General features: G+C 40.2%; 1 protein-coding gene across 6 annotated transcripts in view; it reads right to left on the bottom strand.

Annotated features, from left to right (window-relative positions):
- The window catches only part of rtel1 (regulator of telomere elongation helicase 1), a 160,229-nt gene that overhangs the window by 104,201 nt on the left and 37,609 nt on the right, over positions 1-18,419 (bottom strand). For all 6 annotated transcript variants that reach the window (XM_043710324.1, XM_043710325.1, XM_043710323.1 and 3 more), the window contains 6 exons: positions 17,972-18,056; positions 14,102-14,167; positions 11,334-11,487; positions 8,197-8,235; positions 6,893-6,971; positions 827-924 (listed from right to left, as the gene is read on the bottom strand). In XM_043710324.1, the coding sequence (XP_043566259.1) occupies positions 827-924; positions 6,893-6,971; positions 8,197-8,235; positions 11,334-11,487; positions 14,102-14,167; positions 17,972-18,056 (521 nt within the window). The remainder of the gene's footprint in view (positions 1-826; positions 925-6,892; positions 6,972-8,196; positions 8,236-11,333; positions 11,488-14,101; positions 14,168-17,971; positions 18,057-18,419) is intronic.

Genomic DNA, 18,419 nt, shown 5'->3' on the forward strand with positions numbered 1-18,419 from the left:
TTTTTCATTGGAGAAAAGGAGGAGAAGAGTGGACCTAATTGAGGTACACAATATAATGAGAGGCATAGATAGAGTCGATAGCCAGAGACTATTTCCCAGGGCAGAAATGACACGAGGGGTCATAGTTTTAAGCTTTTTGGAGGAAAGTATAGAGGGGATGTCAAAGGCGGGTACTTTACACAGAGTTGTGAGAGCATGGAATGCATGGCCAGCAGCAGTTGCGGAGGCAAGGTCATTGGGGATATTTAAGAGACTCCTCGACATACATATGGTCACAGAAATTTGAGGGTGCATACATGAGGATCAGTGGTCGGCACAACATCGTGGGCTGAAGGGCCTGTTCTGTGCTGTACTGTTCTATGTTCTAACTGCATATTCCTGTGTCAAGATAATTCACAAGAACATACATTTTCATCATCCAAGCTAAGCAAAATACACCTGTTCACACATACATAACTGAAACATTGAAGAATATAACAAATTAAAATGTATACAAGGACTTCCTGCATGAATTCATTTTAATTATTAATCCAAGTCATTTCTCATGCTGCTATTTCCAAAGATATCTGAAGTCCGCATCTTCCCCCTCTGATTTTCAAATCTTGTTACTCGTGAGTTCACTCCTTTGAGCCAAAATGAGCCAATATTTTTGGTAGCTTTAACACACCACACAGCAAAAACATTACGGTAAAATTATATAATTTCAGTGTTTTGCTGGATGGACCCAATAAATGATAGATTGACAGTCGCAAGGAAAGATCCAAAATTTTGTATACTTACAAGGTGATGCAAGTAATTGAAAAGACACAATATATCAAATACTTACGCTCTGACAAAGCACTGATGATCTGTTGCAATGCTTCTAAAATTGCAAACTTGTTTTGGAAAGTAATTTGGGCTTGTGCAAACAATTCAAAGATGAAGCTGGAATTGAAGATCATAGTATATTATTAAGAGGAAAACAAATAGCAACTGCCAGAAAACTAGGAAATGCCTTCAAATAAAAACTGGACATATTGCAAATACCAGGTAGGTCAGGCAGTACCGAAAGAATGGCAAGGAGTTTTATGTTAATATTTATGTACCATACCAGTATCTTCTTTACTTTGCTTAAACTTGCTGTGGAGAGAAGTTGTTTCACATCATTGACCTTCCACCCTTAGGTCTTCAACCTTCTTTCCATCAGATGTGGCCTGACCTACAGAGTGCTTCCAGCACATTCTGCTATTATTTCATACTTGCAGAATCTGCAGTATGTCTGCTTTCAATATTAGGAAATGCGTTAATCTTTAATTAAAATAAACCATGAGTTAACAACAATAAACAAATTACATTAGTGCAACTTTCTGCCAGAGATTAAATTATTGTATATAATTATCAGATAAGACTGCATTCATGAACCCCACAGGGAAGGGCACCCAGCTGCACATCTGGACAACCATTCACCATTTGCCGAAACCCAGGACTAGATCATTGCAATAAAGGGGCAAGTGCTTACATTGATAAAGGCACTTTCTGGGCACGTGTCCCTCAGAGAGCTTCTGGTACAGCATCTTGCTTCTCTGTCAAGATGGCTGGTCATTTGAGCCAAGGAGTTCAAAAATAAATACTTCATTCCTTTTGGCACCCACTTCTAAGCTCAGTTACAAGGAAGGTCAAACTGGTATAATTTCATACAAATACATCCCACCAATCCGGTTTCCCTGAAATATGGTTATACCAGAGTCAAGCACAGGAGTTTCCCAACAAAGCACAGCCACAAGGTCAAGACATTTTTGTTACTTTCAGAGTTTGAGAATGAAGAACAATCAGTTGTTATGGCAAATAGCATATTTGTATTTAAGGAGAAATTAGGTTTAAAAAAAAAAAGAGAAAGAGAACATCTGTTCATAGGGTGCACATGAAGCAAGTTTAAGCAAAGAAAAGATGATACTGGTGTAGTACATAAATATAACATAAAACTCCTTGCTATTCTTTATGTACTGTAACTTAGTAACTAGTCCAGCAATAATATTAAACATATTAAATGTTCTCAAAGCAGAGGATAGAGTACTGCAGAAAATAATGTTGCCATCAAGGTGCCCAAGAGAAATTAGCAAGTGAGAATTTGAAAATTGCAATGACTTAATTGATTGAATGAACATTTCACATTAAGAAGGTAAAAGTAAGAAGGTAAATAGTCCAGACAATTTTGGGCTGCTCCCGGAGAGAGCAAGAGCGAGAGACGATTGGTGTTGGTTTAACCTGAGAAGCACCACACCTCAGGCAAGGGTGAGACCGAAAAGGAGGACCTTCACAGTAACCTCAGCCCATGCAGAAATTAAACCCATGCTAATGGTATCACTCCGCATCACAAACCAGCTCACTCCCTTTTTACATTTCACATCAATTAAAACAATACCATATACCTCTAAGAGTGATGTAGAGTCCTAGGCCCAACCATCTTCAACTATTTAATCATTGTTAAAAATCACACAACACCGGGTTATATAATCCAACAGATTCATGTGGACTATAACTTGGTGCTATGTGATTTTTAAACTTTGTCCACCCCTGTCCAACACCAGCACCTAACATCTTGTTTCATCAATTACCTTCTTTTCATTGTAAAGCTAGAAGTAGGGATGCTTGCGAATAAAGTTCAACAATCACCCATCATTTGTGATTCCACAGATACTGAAGCAGTCCCTGTCCATATGAAGCCAAGTCTGGAGAATATGTGACAGGTACATTCATGCCACAAAAATGATGGACAATGACTATCTCCATCGAGAGAAGATCTGTCTCCTCTTGCTATTCAATGATATTATCATCACTAAGTCCTTCACTACCAACATCTTGTGGGCTCTATTGACCAGAATCCTCACTAAACCAACTAAATAAATTGAGTCGAAAAGTGCGGCACTGACAAAACACAGCTGGTAACACCCAAGGAGTAGGAGAGTCGACGTTTTAGGCATAAGCCCTTCAGCATCGCACATTCCAGATGAAGGGTTTATGCCTGAAACATCAAGTCTCCTGCTCCTCGGATGCTGCTTGACCTGCTGTGCTTTTCCAGTGCCACCTTTTCAACTCTGAGTATCCAGCATCTACACTCCTCACTTTCTCTAACTATGTAAATACTCTGGCAAGAAGAATAGGTTGGAGCCTGGAAATGTTATGATCAAGGACTTGCCTCCTAACAGTCTCCAACACTGAGACACAGAATGGCTGCAGTGTGTGCCAATGACGAGATGCATTGCAACAATTCGCCAAACTTCTTTCAACAGGATCTTCCAATTTCAAACCATTTAGATGAACTAGGGCAGCAAACATACAGAAACACCAGCTTCTACAAGATCCCCTCTAGCCACATGCTATCCTTGGAACTATATCACTGTTCTTTCACAGTTATTCAATTACCTCCCTGAGAGAAGTAGCTTACCTACAACAGAACAGTCACATTTGATGGTGGCAGTTCAGCAACACCTTATTGAGGTCAATTAGGGTTAGACATTTGGCCTTACTAACAATGCTCAGATCCCATGAGGAAACAAAAACTCTTCTGGGAGCAAATAATTTATGCAGAATGTTTGAAATCAAAATAAAGTCCTTCAATATATGCCATCAGCATAGACTCTAAACAACTTTGGAAACCACTATATTCAATTTCTGTCATTGATTCCTGCTGAGTCAGCAATCAGCAACTTGCATGAAAGCAATTGATGACCTCCTTAAATAGCAGTGACAGAGGAGGGGATGGGGGCCCTTTCTTCTTTTCAGCTTATGTTCAGTTGTGCAAGATTTTTTAAAAAAGGAGCATTAGGCTCCTAAATAGCAGGACTAATTACAAATCTAATGTTATACACTGATTAATGTCATGATAAAAACTAAGAAATAGGAGTAGGCAGCCATCTGGCCTGTTGTTGAATCTGCTCTGCTCTTCAATAAGATCATGGTTGATCTTTTCGTGAACTCAGTTCCATGTACATGCCCATTCACTATAAACCTTAATTCTTTGAACGTTCAAAATTCTATCTTTGCCTTAAAGACATTCAATGCGGTAGCCTCAATTGCTTCACTGGGTAGGAAATTACATCGATTTACCTTTGAGTGAAGAAGTTTCTCCTCAGCTCAGTCCCAAATCTGCTTCCCCCTGTATTTTGAGGCTATATCCCCTAGTTCTAGTCTCACCCGCCAGTAGAAACAATTGATCTGCCTACTCTGCACATGCTCACATACTAACCACATTGGCTGCAGTTATCTCTTCACCAGAAATACCAATTTGGAGACAGAAGAGTACTCACAGCATTAAAAGTGACACTGGATATCAGATTCATTGACTGAACAGATTATAAATAGAATTTGGTGATGCCAGCTGAGAGTTGTTTAGAACCAGGAACCATCAGATAAGACAGCTGATGGTATAGCAACACTGTAGGAAAATGCAATGTTCTGAATACTTCTAGTTTACATCTGTCGTTTTTAAATTCTCCATCTGGTGTGTACCAAAGGTGTGCCTGAAAATATAGCTAATTGTTGACTGCAGATTTATCTGAATGGAGATATCAAATTCTCATTTCAAACTGATAAAATATCACATTGTTTCTAAGCTTTTCTGATTAAAAGCAATTGTAAGATTCTAGATGAGAAAGGCTTGTTATTATAATGGTACAGAATATAACTATTTTCTTCCCTACAGTTGTTATTGTTAAAAGGCCCAGAGGACGATGCACTGCTGCAGAGAGGTCATTTATACAGACATTAATGACCATTGTGTGGAAAATATACCCAACAGAAGCAGAGGCCAACGACGAGTAAAGGCCAGCTGGAGCTCAGTGTTACATTCTGCAAATATACTTGGGGTGTTTATGATTTTTCAATTATACAGAAGCTGTACATTTCTACATTAATTAACAGGCACGCCCAATCCCAGAGAACATCAAGCCTCTGAAAGAGGGTAATGCTGGCTGTGGCGAACCCAGATTCACTGAGAGCTAGATCTGTTTCCAGCAAATTACCTAACTTAAAAGTTAAGATACCACAGCAATTCAGGGCGAAAGTGGTGACCTGGGGTTTAGGTGGTTGCCTAAGGGATTGAAGGTGCAATTTTCCATATTTTCTTTAATTGGTTTGGATTTTTCATTTTTTTCTTCAGTTGCTCTGGGACTTGTTTATTGCAGGCTTTACAAGGCAGTGTAGTTCTGAGTGACAGGCTGAATGAGCAGCAAGTCTTTTCACATCAGTGATTGTTTGTAGATTTGTTGTAAAAAAAAACTAGCCTCTTGAAAAAGGTTGGTGAACAACTTGATTCCAGATCCTTTCTAAAATTTAAAGCAATTTGAGACTGTTCCCTATTGATTACATAGTCACAACATACCACATGACCACATGAGATTGAAAAAGTACCTCTCAAGCAATCACCAAATACAAGTAGTACTGGCACTTAAAGTAAATAATGTACTTGTTCCAAGTAAACCTCACTCAGAGTAATGCATCGTTGGTATTACACCAATGCATTACATCAAATGAGAGACTACAGTCTTCATCAGACCGTGTGTCTTTCGCATATGGGATTGGGGAACACATAACTTGCAGATCAGAATGGAACAGAGCTGGAACTGAAGTAGTTTAAGCTGGAAGAGCACCCAACCAAACAGACAACAGGATGGGAACGCAGCTTAGAACGGCTGCAGGTTTCTCAGGCGTTACCTGCACATTCATGGTTCTGAATTCAATAGCCACCAATACCCTTCTATGATGACTTGCATGTCATTTTACAAGATTTGTAAAATGGAAATGATTTGTAGTGTCAGTAAGAGATATCAAATTAACCTTTGTGGACAGATCGCTGCAAATGGGGAAGAAATATGCACAATACATTCTTCCATTTTGTTTTAATCCTTTCATGGGTGAGCATGTCATTGGCTAGGTCAGCATTTACTCCCTAATTGTCCCTGGGAAGATGGTAACGAACTGCCTTCTTGGACCGCTGTCCTTGGGATGTCAGTACACACACACACTGTGTTGTTTGGAAGGCAGCTCCAAGATTTTAACCCAACAACAGTGAGGAACAGCACAATGATTCAAAGTCTGGAGGGTGTATGACTTAGGGAGGAAGTTTTTGCCAAGGTGTAGGCAGTGCTCCCACGGACCTACTGCCCTGCCCTTTCATGGAGGGGAGATCATGGGTTTGGAAAGTGCTGTCAAAAGACCCTGGGTGAATTGCTGCAATGCATTTTGGAGATGGTACACATGGTTGCCACCCTGCATTGGTGCCAAGGGAGCAAATGTTGAAGGTGGCAAATGGGGTGCCAAATCAAGCCTTGTACTAATTGGTGTAGGTGCAGCCTATTTGCTGCAGCTTAAAAATAGAGCACTGCATAATGTTGTAAGTTAAGCAGATTGTACCAGTGCTTCATAAATAATAATGCCAACTATTTCCCACTGCTCCATACTAATATTCACTGGTGCTCCAAAGCAGTGCCAAGATTGCCATCTTTTGTCCAAACTAAAAGCAGAAAAGGTCTCTGGCAACAAAGATAATTACCATTGGAAAACATTAATATGACAGAGTTATTGACTTGATCCTCACAATACAATTCTGCCTATCTCCAGTTGATCTACCTTTACGTATAGTGAATGTGGCATTAATCATGAATACAGAAATTGCAGTACCAGGCAGACAAGTAGTATTAGAACAGCAACCTATATAGACTTTAGACCCAAAATCTTCTGGCATTTCACATCAAGTCAAAGCGATCAGGGGACCCCATTTTATACTTCCATTTATACACCATTATACTTTTAGAATCTACGAACTGCATCATCTTTGTTGGAACACTAATTAGTGATTGAAAACTGAAAGCAATACGAAATTATTAAAAATAGAGGAGCTAAAAGCCATTCTTACCTTCCTGGTTTGGTGACACCACTTCCATTCGGTAATAACTCAATCGCATCTATTGCATTTTCTAAATCAAGTAGAATTTCTTTCAAGGATAAAACATACAAAAAATAAAAAATGCATCAGTACTGGCAGAAGAAAAATGCTTATTTTAACGCCACATTGTCAGCCCAACAGCTAATCTTAAATTGGAAAACAATTTTCAGCAAAAATAGAATTATTTAACACGTGCTGTCCAATCATGGTATCACATTTAACATGAGAGGTATTCTCCAGTAACAGGATGCTGCCATCAAGTCAAAGATAGTCTTGAGTGTATGGTGCTGAGAAAGCACAGCAAGACAGGCAGCATCTGAGGAACAGGAGAATCGACGTTCAGGCATAAGCTCTTCATCGAGACTGAAGTCCTCAGTTTCTACCAGAAAGATAGTCTGCCAATCACATGATTGGTCATTCAAATTAATGTAGTAACTTGGCTTTGAGTGAGAAATTTTACCATCATTTAGTATTTCTCCCTTCATGCAAGGAATAAAGCAAGTAGGAGAAAGTGAGGACTGCAGATGCTGGAGATCAGAGTGTGGTGCTGGAAAAGCACAGGTCATCACATCCGAGGCACAGGAGAATTGTTGTTTCAGGCATAAGCCCTTAAGAAAATAGAAGAAATAAGTAGAAGAATTGTACTCCAGCACAGAGCAGGTAGCTACATGTATTAATCTGTAAACGGAACATGTTCATGCACCATACCATTTTCAATGAACTTAATGCTTGGGGAACAAATATTTCCTGGGTACACTCCTCATGGCAATTCCTTGACTAACCAAAGTCAACTTGCTTTGTTTGAATTTAGACAAAAGCTTGTAGTGAACCGTCCTCTAGTGCATTTGCAGTGGCAACAGCACCACCAAATAAAGTCCTCACGCCAACTAGTCAGTACCCTCTTCTCATACATTATGAACTGTTCAATGCTCACAGGCTTGGTATTTTTGCTGTCACAACATGTTCAACATGAAAATATTCAATAGCCTGTTGCTTTTTGCAGCAAGTTCCATCTATCCAATGACTATTTAAATACATTCCTCAATGCTTATTGTTTCAGATACTTTTGATCTATTCTACTAAATCTTACTCTTGTTCAACCCTCTCCACAAAGAATATTGTGATGCTCCTGACATTAAACTACATATTTCCATCTATGAAGTAGATGGACCTAACCAGTATTTATGCTCATCTTGTCCCAGCAGCCTATGGAACATTTGACATGGAAATGATTAAATTGACAAAATAATTTTAGAACCTCCAAATCAACTTACTTTTTACTTTAGCCAGATCACTCAAGTCCATTTTCAGCCCTGAAATTAAAAAAATACACACATTGCAGTGTCATCTTTTCCTGTGCATAAATGTCAAGTTACTGAAAGGTTAGGATTTCATTGTTGAAAGAAAATTCCCTCATCGGACTGTGATTCCAGTAAACTAGCAAGCTACTTTGTTTAGAACAAAACGCAGAACCATACTAGCTATAACAGAGCACAAATCTCCTAACCTGTAAACAGCGTTTGAAAAGGAGTTTAAAACTGGATTCATGTTTAAACTTCTTCAAAAGAGTTTGCCACTTTGTGAAAGGTAGTCTTTATATTCTATAGTGTTTTGGTCACATATCTAAACAGATGTGGCAAGAATTAAAAATACAAGAATTTTGATGTCCCTTTGAACACACCTTTGCTTTAATTTTAAGTTAGAGGGATCTTAAATCTCATTCAGCTTGGACAGATTTGCTTTCAAGTTGTTTAATCTTCTACCTCATCAGTTCAGTAGCGTTTTGGGGAAACCTCGCCTTCTCTCAAACTGAAGGCTGCTCCCGTACCCATTCTTCCAACTTGTGATCTACCACAGGACACACTGCAACCCATGGTGTCCTCAGCCACCAGATCACTCACTGGAGCTGGCACACAGCCCTAGCCATGCTGCAGTTGCCCCTGATAGCATCCTCTGAAAGGCTTTATTTGGAGAGGCAAGGACTGATTAGGGACAGTCAACATGGCTGTGTGTGTGGAAAATCATGTCTCACCAACTTAATTGATTTTTTTTTGAAGAAGTAATGAAGAAGATTTCCAAGGGCAGAGTGGTGGACGTGATCTATATGAGCTTCAGGAAGGCATTTGACAAGGTTCCTCATGATAGGCTGGTTAGCAAGGCTAGATCTCACAGAATACAAGGACAACTAGCCAATTGGATACAGGACTGGCTCGAAAGTAGAAGACAGAGCGGGGTGGTAAAGCTTTACTTTTCAGACTGGAGGCCTGTGACCAATGGAGTGCCACAAGAAACGGTATCGGGTCTACTGCTTTTCACTATCTATACAAATGATTTGGATGTGAACATAAGAGGTATGGTTAGTAAGTTTGTAGAAGACACCAAAACTGGAGATGTAGTGGACAGCAAAGGAGGTTATCTCAGAGTGCAACAGGGTCTTGGGCCAATGAGTGGCTGATGGAGCTTAATTTAGTTAAGTGTGAAGTGCTGTATTTTATAAAGACAAATCAGAGCAGGGCTTATACATGTAATGGTAAGGTGCTGGGAAGTGTTTCTGAACAAAGAGACCTCTGAGTGCAGTTTCATGGCTCCTTGAAAGTAGAGTTGCAGGTAGACAGGATAATGAAGAAGGTATTTGGTATGCTTTCCTTTATTGGTCAGAGTATTGAGTATAGGAATTGAGAGGTCATGTTGCAGCTGTACAGGAAATTAGTTAGGCCACTTTTGGAATATTGTGTGCAATTCTGGTCTCCTTCCTATTGGAAGGATGTTGTGAAACTTGAAAGGGTTCAGAAAAAATTTACAAGGATGTTGCCAGGGTTGGAGAGTTTGAGCTATAGGGACAGGCTGAATAGACTGGGGCTGTTTTCCCTAGAGCATTGAAGGCTAAGGGGTGACTGTATAGAGGTTTATAAAATCATGAGGTGAGGGGAGAGGGTAAACAGACTAATATATTTTCCTTGGGGCGGGGGAAGTCCAGAACTAGACAGCATAGGTTTAGGGTGAGACGGGAAAGATTTAAAAAGGGACCTAAGGCCAACTTTTTCACGCAGAGGGTGCTGCATGTTGGAATGAGCGGCCAGAGGAAGTGGTGGAGGCTGGATGGGTACATAAGAGGTATATGTGCCAAGTGCTAGCAAATGGGACTAGAATAGTTGACGTATTTGGTCGGCATGGACAATTTGGACTGAAGGGTCTGTTTCTGTGCTGTATATCTCCATGACTCTATGACCTGCTGGGCACAACAATGCGCCACACCTCGCAACCACTGTGCCCTGGCTCCAAGTCCCTGACCAGCGAGATGGTGGCATGGGATAGGTCTCTGCATCCAACCTTGACTTGTACCAGCTGGCAGCCCAGAGACTGATAAACAAAAGCTCCCCCTCCCACCAGTGGAGACCCCAGCAGTGGCACCTCCAATGCCACTCTCGGAGAATACAATACAGAAAGTTCTCCAAGTAGAAAGTTGCATTTTAAAATATAAAAGAAAAATGCATTTTACTTTAAGATTATTTCATGTATCAGTGCAGAAATTCAGCCAGTCTACAGGATCTAACACCAGTTATAGAGATTTATAAAATCATGAGGGGTATAGGTGTCTTTTCCCTAGAATGGGAGCTTCAGAGACTAGGGGACACATTTTCAAGGCGAGAGGAGAGAGATTTAAAAAGACGTGAGGAGCAATTTTTTTTTTGCTTTTCACAGAGGATGGTGAATGCGTGGAATGAACTTCCCGAGGAAGTGGTGGCTGTGGGTACAATTACAACAGTTAAAAGGCATTGGGTTAGGTACATGAATAGGAAATTTCTGGAGAGATATTGGCCAGGAGCAGGGAGGTGGAACTAGTTTAATTTGGGATAATGTTTGGCAATGCACTGGTTGGACTGATGGACATGTTTCCATGTTGTATGACTCTAAAACTATGCTTCACTTAAAAGTTATTTCAATTGCGAGTTTTAGGAATGCGACCATAACATATATCACAACAGGATGGCCTTGCTTAAAAAGAACACGTATTTAAAGCTGTACACTCAATCAGTGGTTGATGCGTTGCAGCGACTAGATGCTATAGATTGAGGTCTCAAACCTGGAGAGGACATTAGAAAACACCTTCCCACAGGGAAAATGAGCAAAAAAGAAAATAAAAGTAAATCAGCCCAAACTGGTGTGCTATCTTTCAATTTCTGGCTGACACTTACAGGAATTGCAGCAATATCTTCTGAACAGATCACCTCTCCATATTATCAGATATGAAAGAAAGCATGAGAAAGAAGGAACAGAAGAAAAAATGTGGTACACAAACATTTGTAAGTTTTGAGCACATGATAAAACCTTCTTCTTGATAAGCACAGAGATTCAGTCGAGTACAGTTAGAACGATTGATGCAAAGGACTGGAAACGTTAATGAACAAACCTGAATTGATTGATTCAAAATCGAAGTCTGTATCATCCTTGTTGTGTTTAACCTTCTTTGCTTCATCCTCTAAGACCCGATTAACAGCATCAATTCCAGAGGCAAGGTCATAAGGAGTAAGGTCAAATGAAGCTGATTCTTCACACATTTTTTCCTATGACGAGGAAACAAAAATGCAAATTATTTGTAAGTGCACATCAAGTTCAACAATTTTAAAATCTGAACACTTTCTTTAATATCTTTTACACCTCCACACCTCAGGCCTTGTCATGACATGGGTGGCTTTCAGCACAGGAAACCCAATTTCACCTACCTGTGGTTCCCGTTATCAGCTTTTCTCCCTCCTTGGTGAACAATTAACCATCCCTTTGTTTGCCAAACTTTCTTTTTCTCTCTTGGAACTGTTTCCACTCACTCCATTTACACCCCAACCCAGTCATCAGCATACATACCATCTTTTCCTAGCTACTACCAGTTCTGAAGAGTCACTGGACTTGAAATGTTAACTGTGCTTTCTCTCCACAGATGCTGTTAGACCTACCAAGCATTTCCAGCAATTTGTTTTTAACACAAATGCACTCAGTGCGTTCACTTACAATAGTCACAGAAAACGGGCCAGTGGAGTCTTGCAATCTTTTTAGATTAGATTAGATTCCCTACAGTGTGGAAACAGGCCCTTCTGCCCAACAAGTCCACACCGAACCTCCAAAGAGTAACCCAACCCCCTCTGACTAATGCACCTAATGCCATGGACAGTTTACCTAACCTGCACATCTTTGGATTGTGGGAGGAAACCAGAGCACCTGGAGGAAACCCACGCAGACACGGGGAAAATGTGCAAACTCCACACACTGTGTTGCCCGAGGCTGGAATCCAACCTGGGACCCTAGTGCTGTGAGGTAGCAGTGCTAACCACTTAGCCACTCTTCTTGTATAAAAGTTTAACATCTTTAAACTCATACTAAGAGAGGGAGTGAAGGGAAAGAGATCAAATGGATTGGGGACAAAAGAGCAAGATAGAAATTCTGAAATTCCCAATATTTTTGAAAAAGGCGATATCTAGCCATAAGTTTTCATACTAATGTTTGCATTACAATTAGTCATTTGGTAGGGCAGAATTTGAATACAGCTAAAAAAAAAGGCACATTTTGGCAAAGTTTTTCATTTTGCACTCATCGGGTCAATTTGTACGAAATACCAAAATAAAGGGAAAATGCCTTCTACTGTGAGAGGGGAGCCCAACTGAACTCTGACTAGCAGAGGTGTTACCATGGAGAATGCACCAGTGCACAATTACTGACAATTAGTTGCCAAGGGTTGTTTGAAATGTCATCCCAGCAGATTGACTCTGATTGCCCTGAGAAGTGAGCCAATGCCTTGACTGAAGAATGGCTGCCATATGTCATTGAGTTGAAAGATATACTGTGTACACATGTTCTTTCTATCTGCAAAGAGCAGAGCCCTGTGTGTCAATATATGTAGCTGTAAAGCGTTGCCATACTGTGAAGCTGACTGACTGTCCTAAATTGGTTGTCAGTCTAATTCTTCCACAGATAGAGGCATTTAGCAAAAGTTGCCCAATTGCAGAATCACATCTAATGTTGGACACGGTGTTGAGAGTTTTGCGGTTACCGAGTAATACAAATGGTACACTTTACACCTTCATTAAGCCTTTGACACCATCAACCACGCCATCACACAAACACTTCTAGAATCTCTTCCAGTTTCAGCCCAGTGGAACTGTCCTCACGTTTACACTTTTGCATTTCTGATCACAGCAGGCTAACTGCTCTTCTTTCACCATTAGCTCTGGCAACACACAAAAATCTATCCTCACCACTTCCTCTTCCTCATTTACATTGTGCTTTAAATAAACATACGCAGTTTTCAAGCATTGTACCAACTGAACCAGTGAGGAGAATGGATCTTTAATTGTTACCCAACGCTATCTAACAAATCCACTTAGAAAGGGAAACTCTAACTATTCAGGTAGAAAGTCATAAGTTACACAACAGGTTACAGTCCAACAGGTTTATTTGGAATCACAGGCTTTCGGAGCACTCCTCCTTTGTCAGGTGAAAAAACGGTCAAGTCAGACTTCACCTGATGAAGCAGCAGTGTCCCGAAAGCCTGTGATTTCAAATAAACCTGTTGGACTATAACCTGGTGGCGTGTGACCTCTGACATTGTCCAACATAGTCCAACACCAGTACCTCCACAACATATTCAGATAGAAGCCATTGCAGCTGAACTCTTGAACTTCAACCCTTTACTCCAGACAACCAACACTTCAACTGCAAGAGATAAGCCTGCAATGACAGTGTAAAGGGTTGAACTGAATTTTATCTTCATAAGTGTCTGTTATTCTTCAATCTGTATTATCCTTGACACAAACTTACGAACAAAATGTATATTTTTACTCAAGAATATATCATGTTTTGCAATAAAATAGTCTTTAAATTGGTTAAAAGTAAAGCTTTGCTGCTCGTTACTTTTCAACTTGCATTGTTCAAATTAAATATTAAGCTAAGTACATGCACATATACAACCCAAGAATCCTTAGCACAATAACCACGTTATGAGAACAACCTTATGCTTGGTTGATACTATACATAATCCTTCATTGTACTTTTACAGTTCTGCAAAGGTTTCTGAAGTCTTTATTATGAAATTTAATTTCTAATTTTAAAATAGTTAAACATAATTATTGACATATATTTTAAGAATTAATATCAAATAAAACAATTTTACCGCAACAAAATACCCACCACATTGTGTGCTTCATCAAAAATCACTACAGTGCCACGTAGATCTAGATTGTGAGTTCTGCGACTCTAAGAGAAAACGTAAGTTAAACAGTTAGTTCAATAATGACTTGGTAACTAAGCTAATTCCAAAAACTTACATTGATAGAATAGATCTGTGATCTAGTTAGACAAATTTATTCATCTATGAATGGTTAATTATGAAATCAACTGATCAAACAGATCTACTTTTCAAGGAAGGTGGACAACAGGCCTCTCAAAAAGCTTAGAAACTTGCAAAATCACAAATGAGCACATCAGGCCTCTGGGGTTTCCAATAGTATTCAGCAGAGTTCTGTTTTGGAGGTCAAACATTTGCGTGAGTATCTCAAGGCAATCTCACAACCTAACTCAGTATTAGCAATGAAACTGTCTTTGATTGGTGTTTTCAGCCTCTGAAAATGTATGATTTTGAGAACACACCCAAATTTTATGGTGATGCATCAGTAAGAAAACCAATTTTGATGGGAGTAATTTTATAGGTTTAAGTGTTATAACAAGAGAGTTGAAAGCTCAGCAGTCTTACTTATATAAAAATATTTCTTGGATGTTTTAATAGTTTAAGGGCTGATAAGGCTTGTGAACTGAATATGCTCAAAGAGACATGGTGCAGACACATTGAGGAGACTTTCCTCACAGCCTGCTGAAGACTTCAGTTCAGCCGGCTCTGCCTGGATACCTGAGACAGCTTCAGCATCTGGCCACTGGTCCTTTGGCCAGTCAGGAAGGTTGGCAGAATATTACGTTGTAAAGGCATTGTCACTAGACTAGTGATCCCGAGACCCAGGTTAAATTCCATGGCAGTGGTGGAATTTGAATTTTACAAAAAACAATCTGGAATTAAGGAAGTCTACTAATAACCATGAAACCATTGTCAATTGTAATTAAAACCTACCTGGTTCAATAACATATGGGCGGCACGGTGGCTCAGTGGTTAGCACTGTTGCCTCACAGCACCAGGGTCCCGGGTTCGATTCCAACCTTGGGTGATTACCTGTGTGGAGTTTGCACATTCTCCCAGTGTCTGTGGGTTTCCTCTGGGTGCTCCGGTTTCCTCCCACAGTCCAAAGATGTGTAGGTTAGGTGAATTAGCCATGCTTAAATTGTCAATTAGGTGCATTAGTCAGAGGGAAAAGGAGTTTGGGTGGGTTACTCTTCAGAGGGTCGGTGTGGACCTGTTGGGCTGAAGGGCCTGTTTCCACACTGTAGGGAATCTAATCTAATCTAATCTGCGATCCTTTTCTGGTCTGCCATATATGTGATCCAGACACACCGTGATATGGTTGACTCTTCAATGTCCTCTGAAATGGCCTAACAAGACATTCAATTGCGTCAAAATTGCTAAAAAAAATCTAAAATAAAACTAAAGGAACTAAACTGGACAGATTGCATGGCATTGTCTCGGCACTAGAAAGCTCTGCCTCTGATACTACTAAATCCTCCTCAGTAACATTCAGAGCTAATGGCAAAATTGAGACAGCCATCTCCCATGGAATCGTTACTTAAAGTATTCCAGACAACATCACTACCACTCTGTACGCCTTGTTCCAGCAACAGGAATAACACAGGGAGGTGGCAGCCCAGTGGTAAGGAGTTGGGAGGACATTACTCTGGGAGTCAACATTGACTGTGGACCCCAGGAATGCTCAGACATCAGGTCAAATGTGGGCAAAGAAACCTCCTGACAATTGTCACATACCATCCCTTTCTCTGTTAATGAATCATTGCTCTTTCACATTGAACACCATTTGGCAGAAGCACCAGGGGTGGCAAGGGTACTGAATATACTTTGGGTGGAGGACTTCAATGTCCATCACCAAGAGTGGCTCATCAGTACATACCGAGCCAGTCCTAAGGGAACAGCTACTGGAACTGGGTCAACTGCAGGTGGTGAAGGAACCAGCAGGAGGGAAAAACATACTTGACTTCACCCCCACTAATCTGCCTGCTACAAATGCATCTGTCCATAACACTAACCATTACAGATGACCACCTCACAGTCCTTGTGGAGACAAAGTCACTTGGAAGATACTTCTGCAGTCCTGTCCCACCCAGTTGAGAAAGAGAGCACAGCAGGACAGGTAGCATCCAAGGAGCAGGAGAGTCGATAGTTTGGGCAAAAGCCCTTCATCAGGCATGTGAGGAGTGAAGGTGGAAATGTGGAAAATTGCCCAGCTACGTCCTGTACATCAAAAGCAGGATAGATGCAGCCCAGCCAGTTACCATCCCACTAGTGAAGTGATGGAAGGGGTATTTGCTTAACAATGACCTGCTCAATGACATTCAGGTTTGGCTCTGCAAGGTTCACTAAGCTCCTGACCTCACCATAACCTTTGGTTACACATGTACAAAGAGCATGTACAATTCCAGAGATGAGCTGTGACTGACATACCCTTGATATCAAGGGCACATCTGAATGAGGGTCGCATCAATAAGCCCTATCTTGAGCAGGATCTCTAGTTAAGCAGACCCACCATGTGTTGTATATGGATTATTGAGACTACTGCAACCAATGGAATGGAGAAGAGACCTGGGAAGGCTGAGCTCTGGGTTTCTCTCCATTTGCTGCTCTTCCTGCTACAGCAAGGTGACCTCTCCTTAGGGCAAAAGGAAGAGTAAAACCTCTTCAAAAAACAAATACAGATGTAGTGGCCCAAGGAAATCCGCAGAATTACAGCCCCTCCAGTGTGGTGATGATGCACCAAGGATCAGGAGCCTCAGGAAAGCACAATAGGGGAGTGACATAATTTTCAAATGGCAAGCCCCACTGTGTGTCCTGGCTCTCCTCAAAACAACCTTGCCGGTATACATATTCCTCTTTTTGCAGGTACCTCAAGTCCCTGTCTGAGCAAAAAAAAAAATCCTATATTCTCTCATTTTATTGCTCACTCACATCCTCACATTACAGTCACCCTCCAGAATGTTGTTCTTTCACCTGTCCTCTTGAGAGACAAAGACTTAGGGGCAGTTCTCCAGTGACAGGCACCATGATGGTCATTGACAATGCATGTCCAATTGGTCCAATGGGAATGAAGCATTTTCCTAGGAGGCTGCCAACATCACCTGCTGTGGTGGGATGAAGTTGGTCGATGTTACAAAGATGCAAACAGTCTGCTCTAATCACAGCTTGACTGCATTTGGAAGCCCATCTCAGAGTAAATGTGACACCAAGAGTGCACACCGACTAATTTAATCTCAGACTGTTTGGTGTAGTGAGGGGACACAGAGTTTGGACCAGAACTGGAAAACAATAGCTTTAGCTTTTCTCAAGTACTGGACATCAAATAAGCAGGCTAATAATTTATTAACAGTGGAGATTCAAGAGAGGAAAAGTAAGATAGAGCTGGATGTCATGAACATATATCTGAAAAGTAATAGTGTTTTTGTTGCTGAGAGGCAGTATACAGATATACAGAAGGGGGCCAAGTACAGATATCTGGAGGACACTACAGGTGTTGCATATTGAAATCTTAGCATTTAGACTAATTTATTATAATTCATTAATATTGTTTCTTAATTCATAATAAGTGTCTAATTTTTGATGTTGGTATATTTAAATATAAAATTGCTCCTGAAAGTATATTTTAAAATGATTTTAAAAAAAGACGTCCCAGTGAATGTACTGCATAGAATGGTCTCAGAAATAATGTTAAAGTTTGTTTTTCACTTCACAAAATAAAATAAAGAATCATGACCTAAAATGTATGCTAGTTTGTGTCACAGCATAAATATTTAACACAATTCAGAATCTGAGATTTTAATTTATCAAAACACTGCAGCATGGTAACCCATTACAAATGATAAAAACATTGCAAAAATGCTCTTCACCCTTACCTTTGGATCAAGTAAATAATTGTATGGCATGAAGATTATTTCAGCATTCTGCTTCAGAGCTCGAGATAAATAATAAGGACAAACCCTGTTCAAAACAAAGTTTCAAGGAATATTAAGGCACGTGTTCAGTGAAAAAATTCAAATTATGCAAGACTGTTCATGACACGTACTGTCAAGCACATTTATAAATAGTCTCAAATCAAAATGCTGCCATCCAGTCTACTAATTGCTTTCTTGTTTCTAGATAGACAAATCTGTCAGAATACATAATAATGGTCAGCTTTCTTTTCCATTTTATTTTACTACAGACTGCATTCTGGAGGTTTGAAAATCTACTACAATGATATCCAAAGTGCCTGAAGTTCGTTGGGAAATGGGTTAGAATTTAGAATTATGTCTATTATTCTAAAATCCTTCTCTTCTGAAAATGATTGATTAGAAATTATTC

Source organism: Chiloscyllium plagiosum, chromosome 20 (genome assembly GCF_004010195.1).
Source record: "Chiloscyllium plagiosum isolate BGI_BamShark_2017 chromosome 20, ASM401019v2, whole genome shotgun sequence".
Classification (NCBI taxonomy): domain Eukaryota; kingdom Metazoa; phylum Chordata; class Chondrichthyes; order Orectolobiformes; family Hemiscylliidae; genus Chiloscyllium; species Chiloscyllium plagiosum.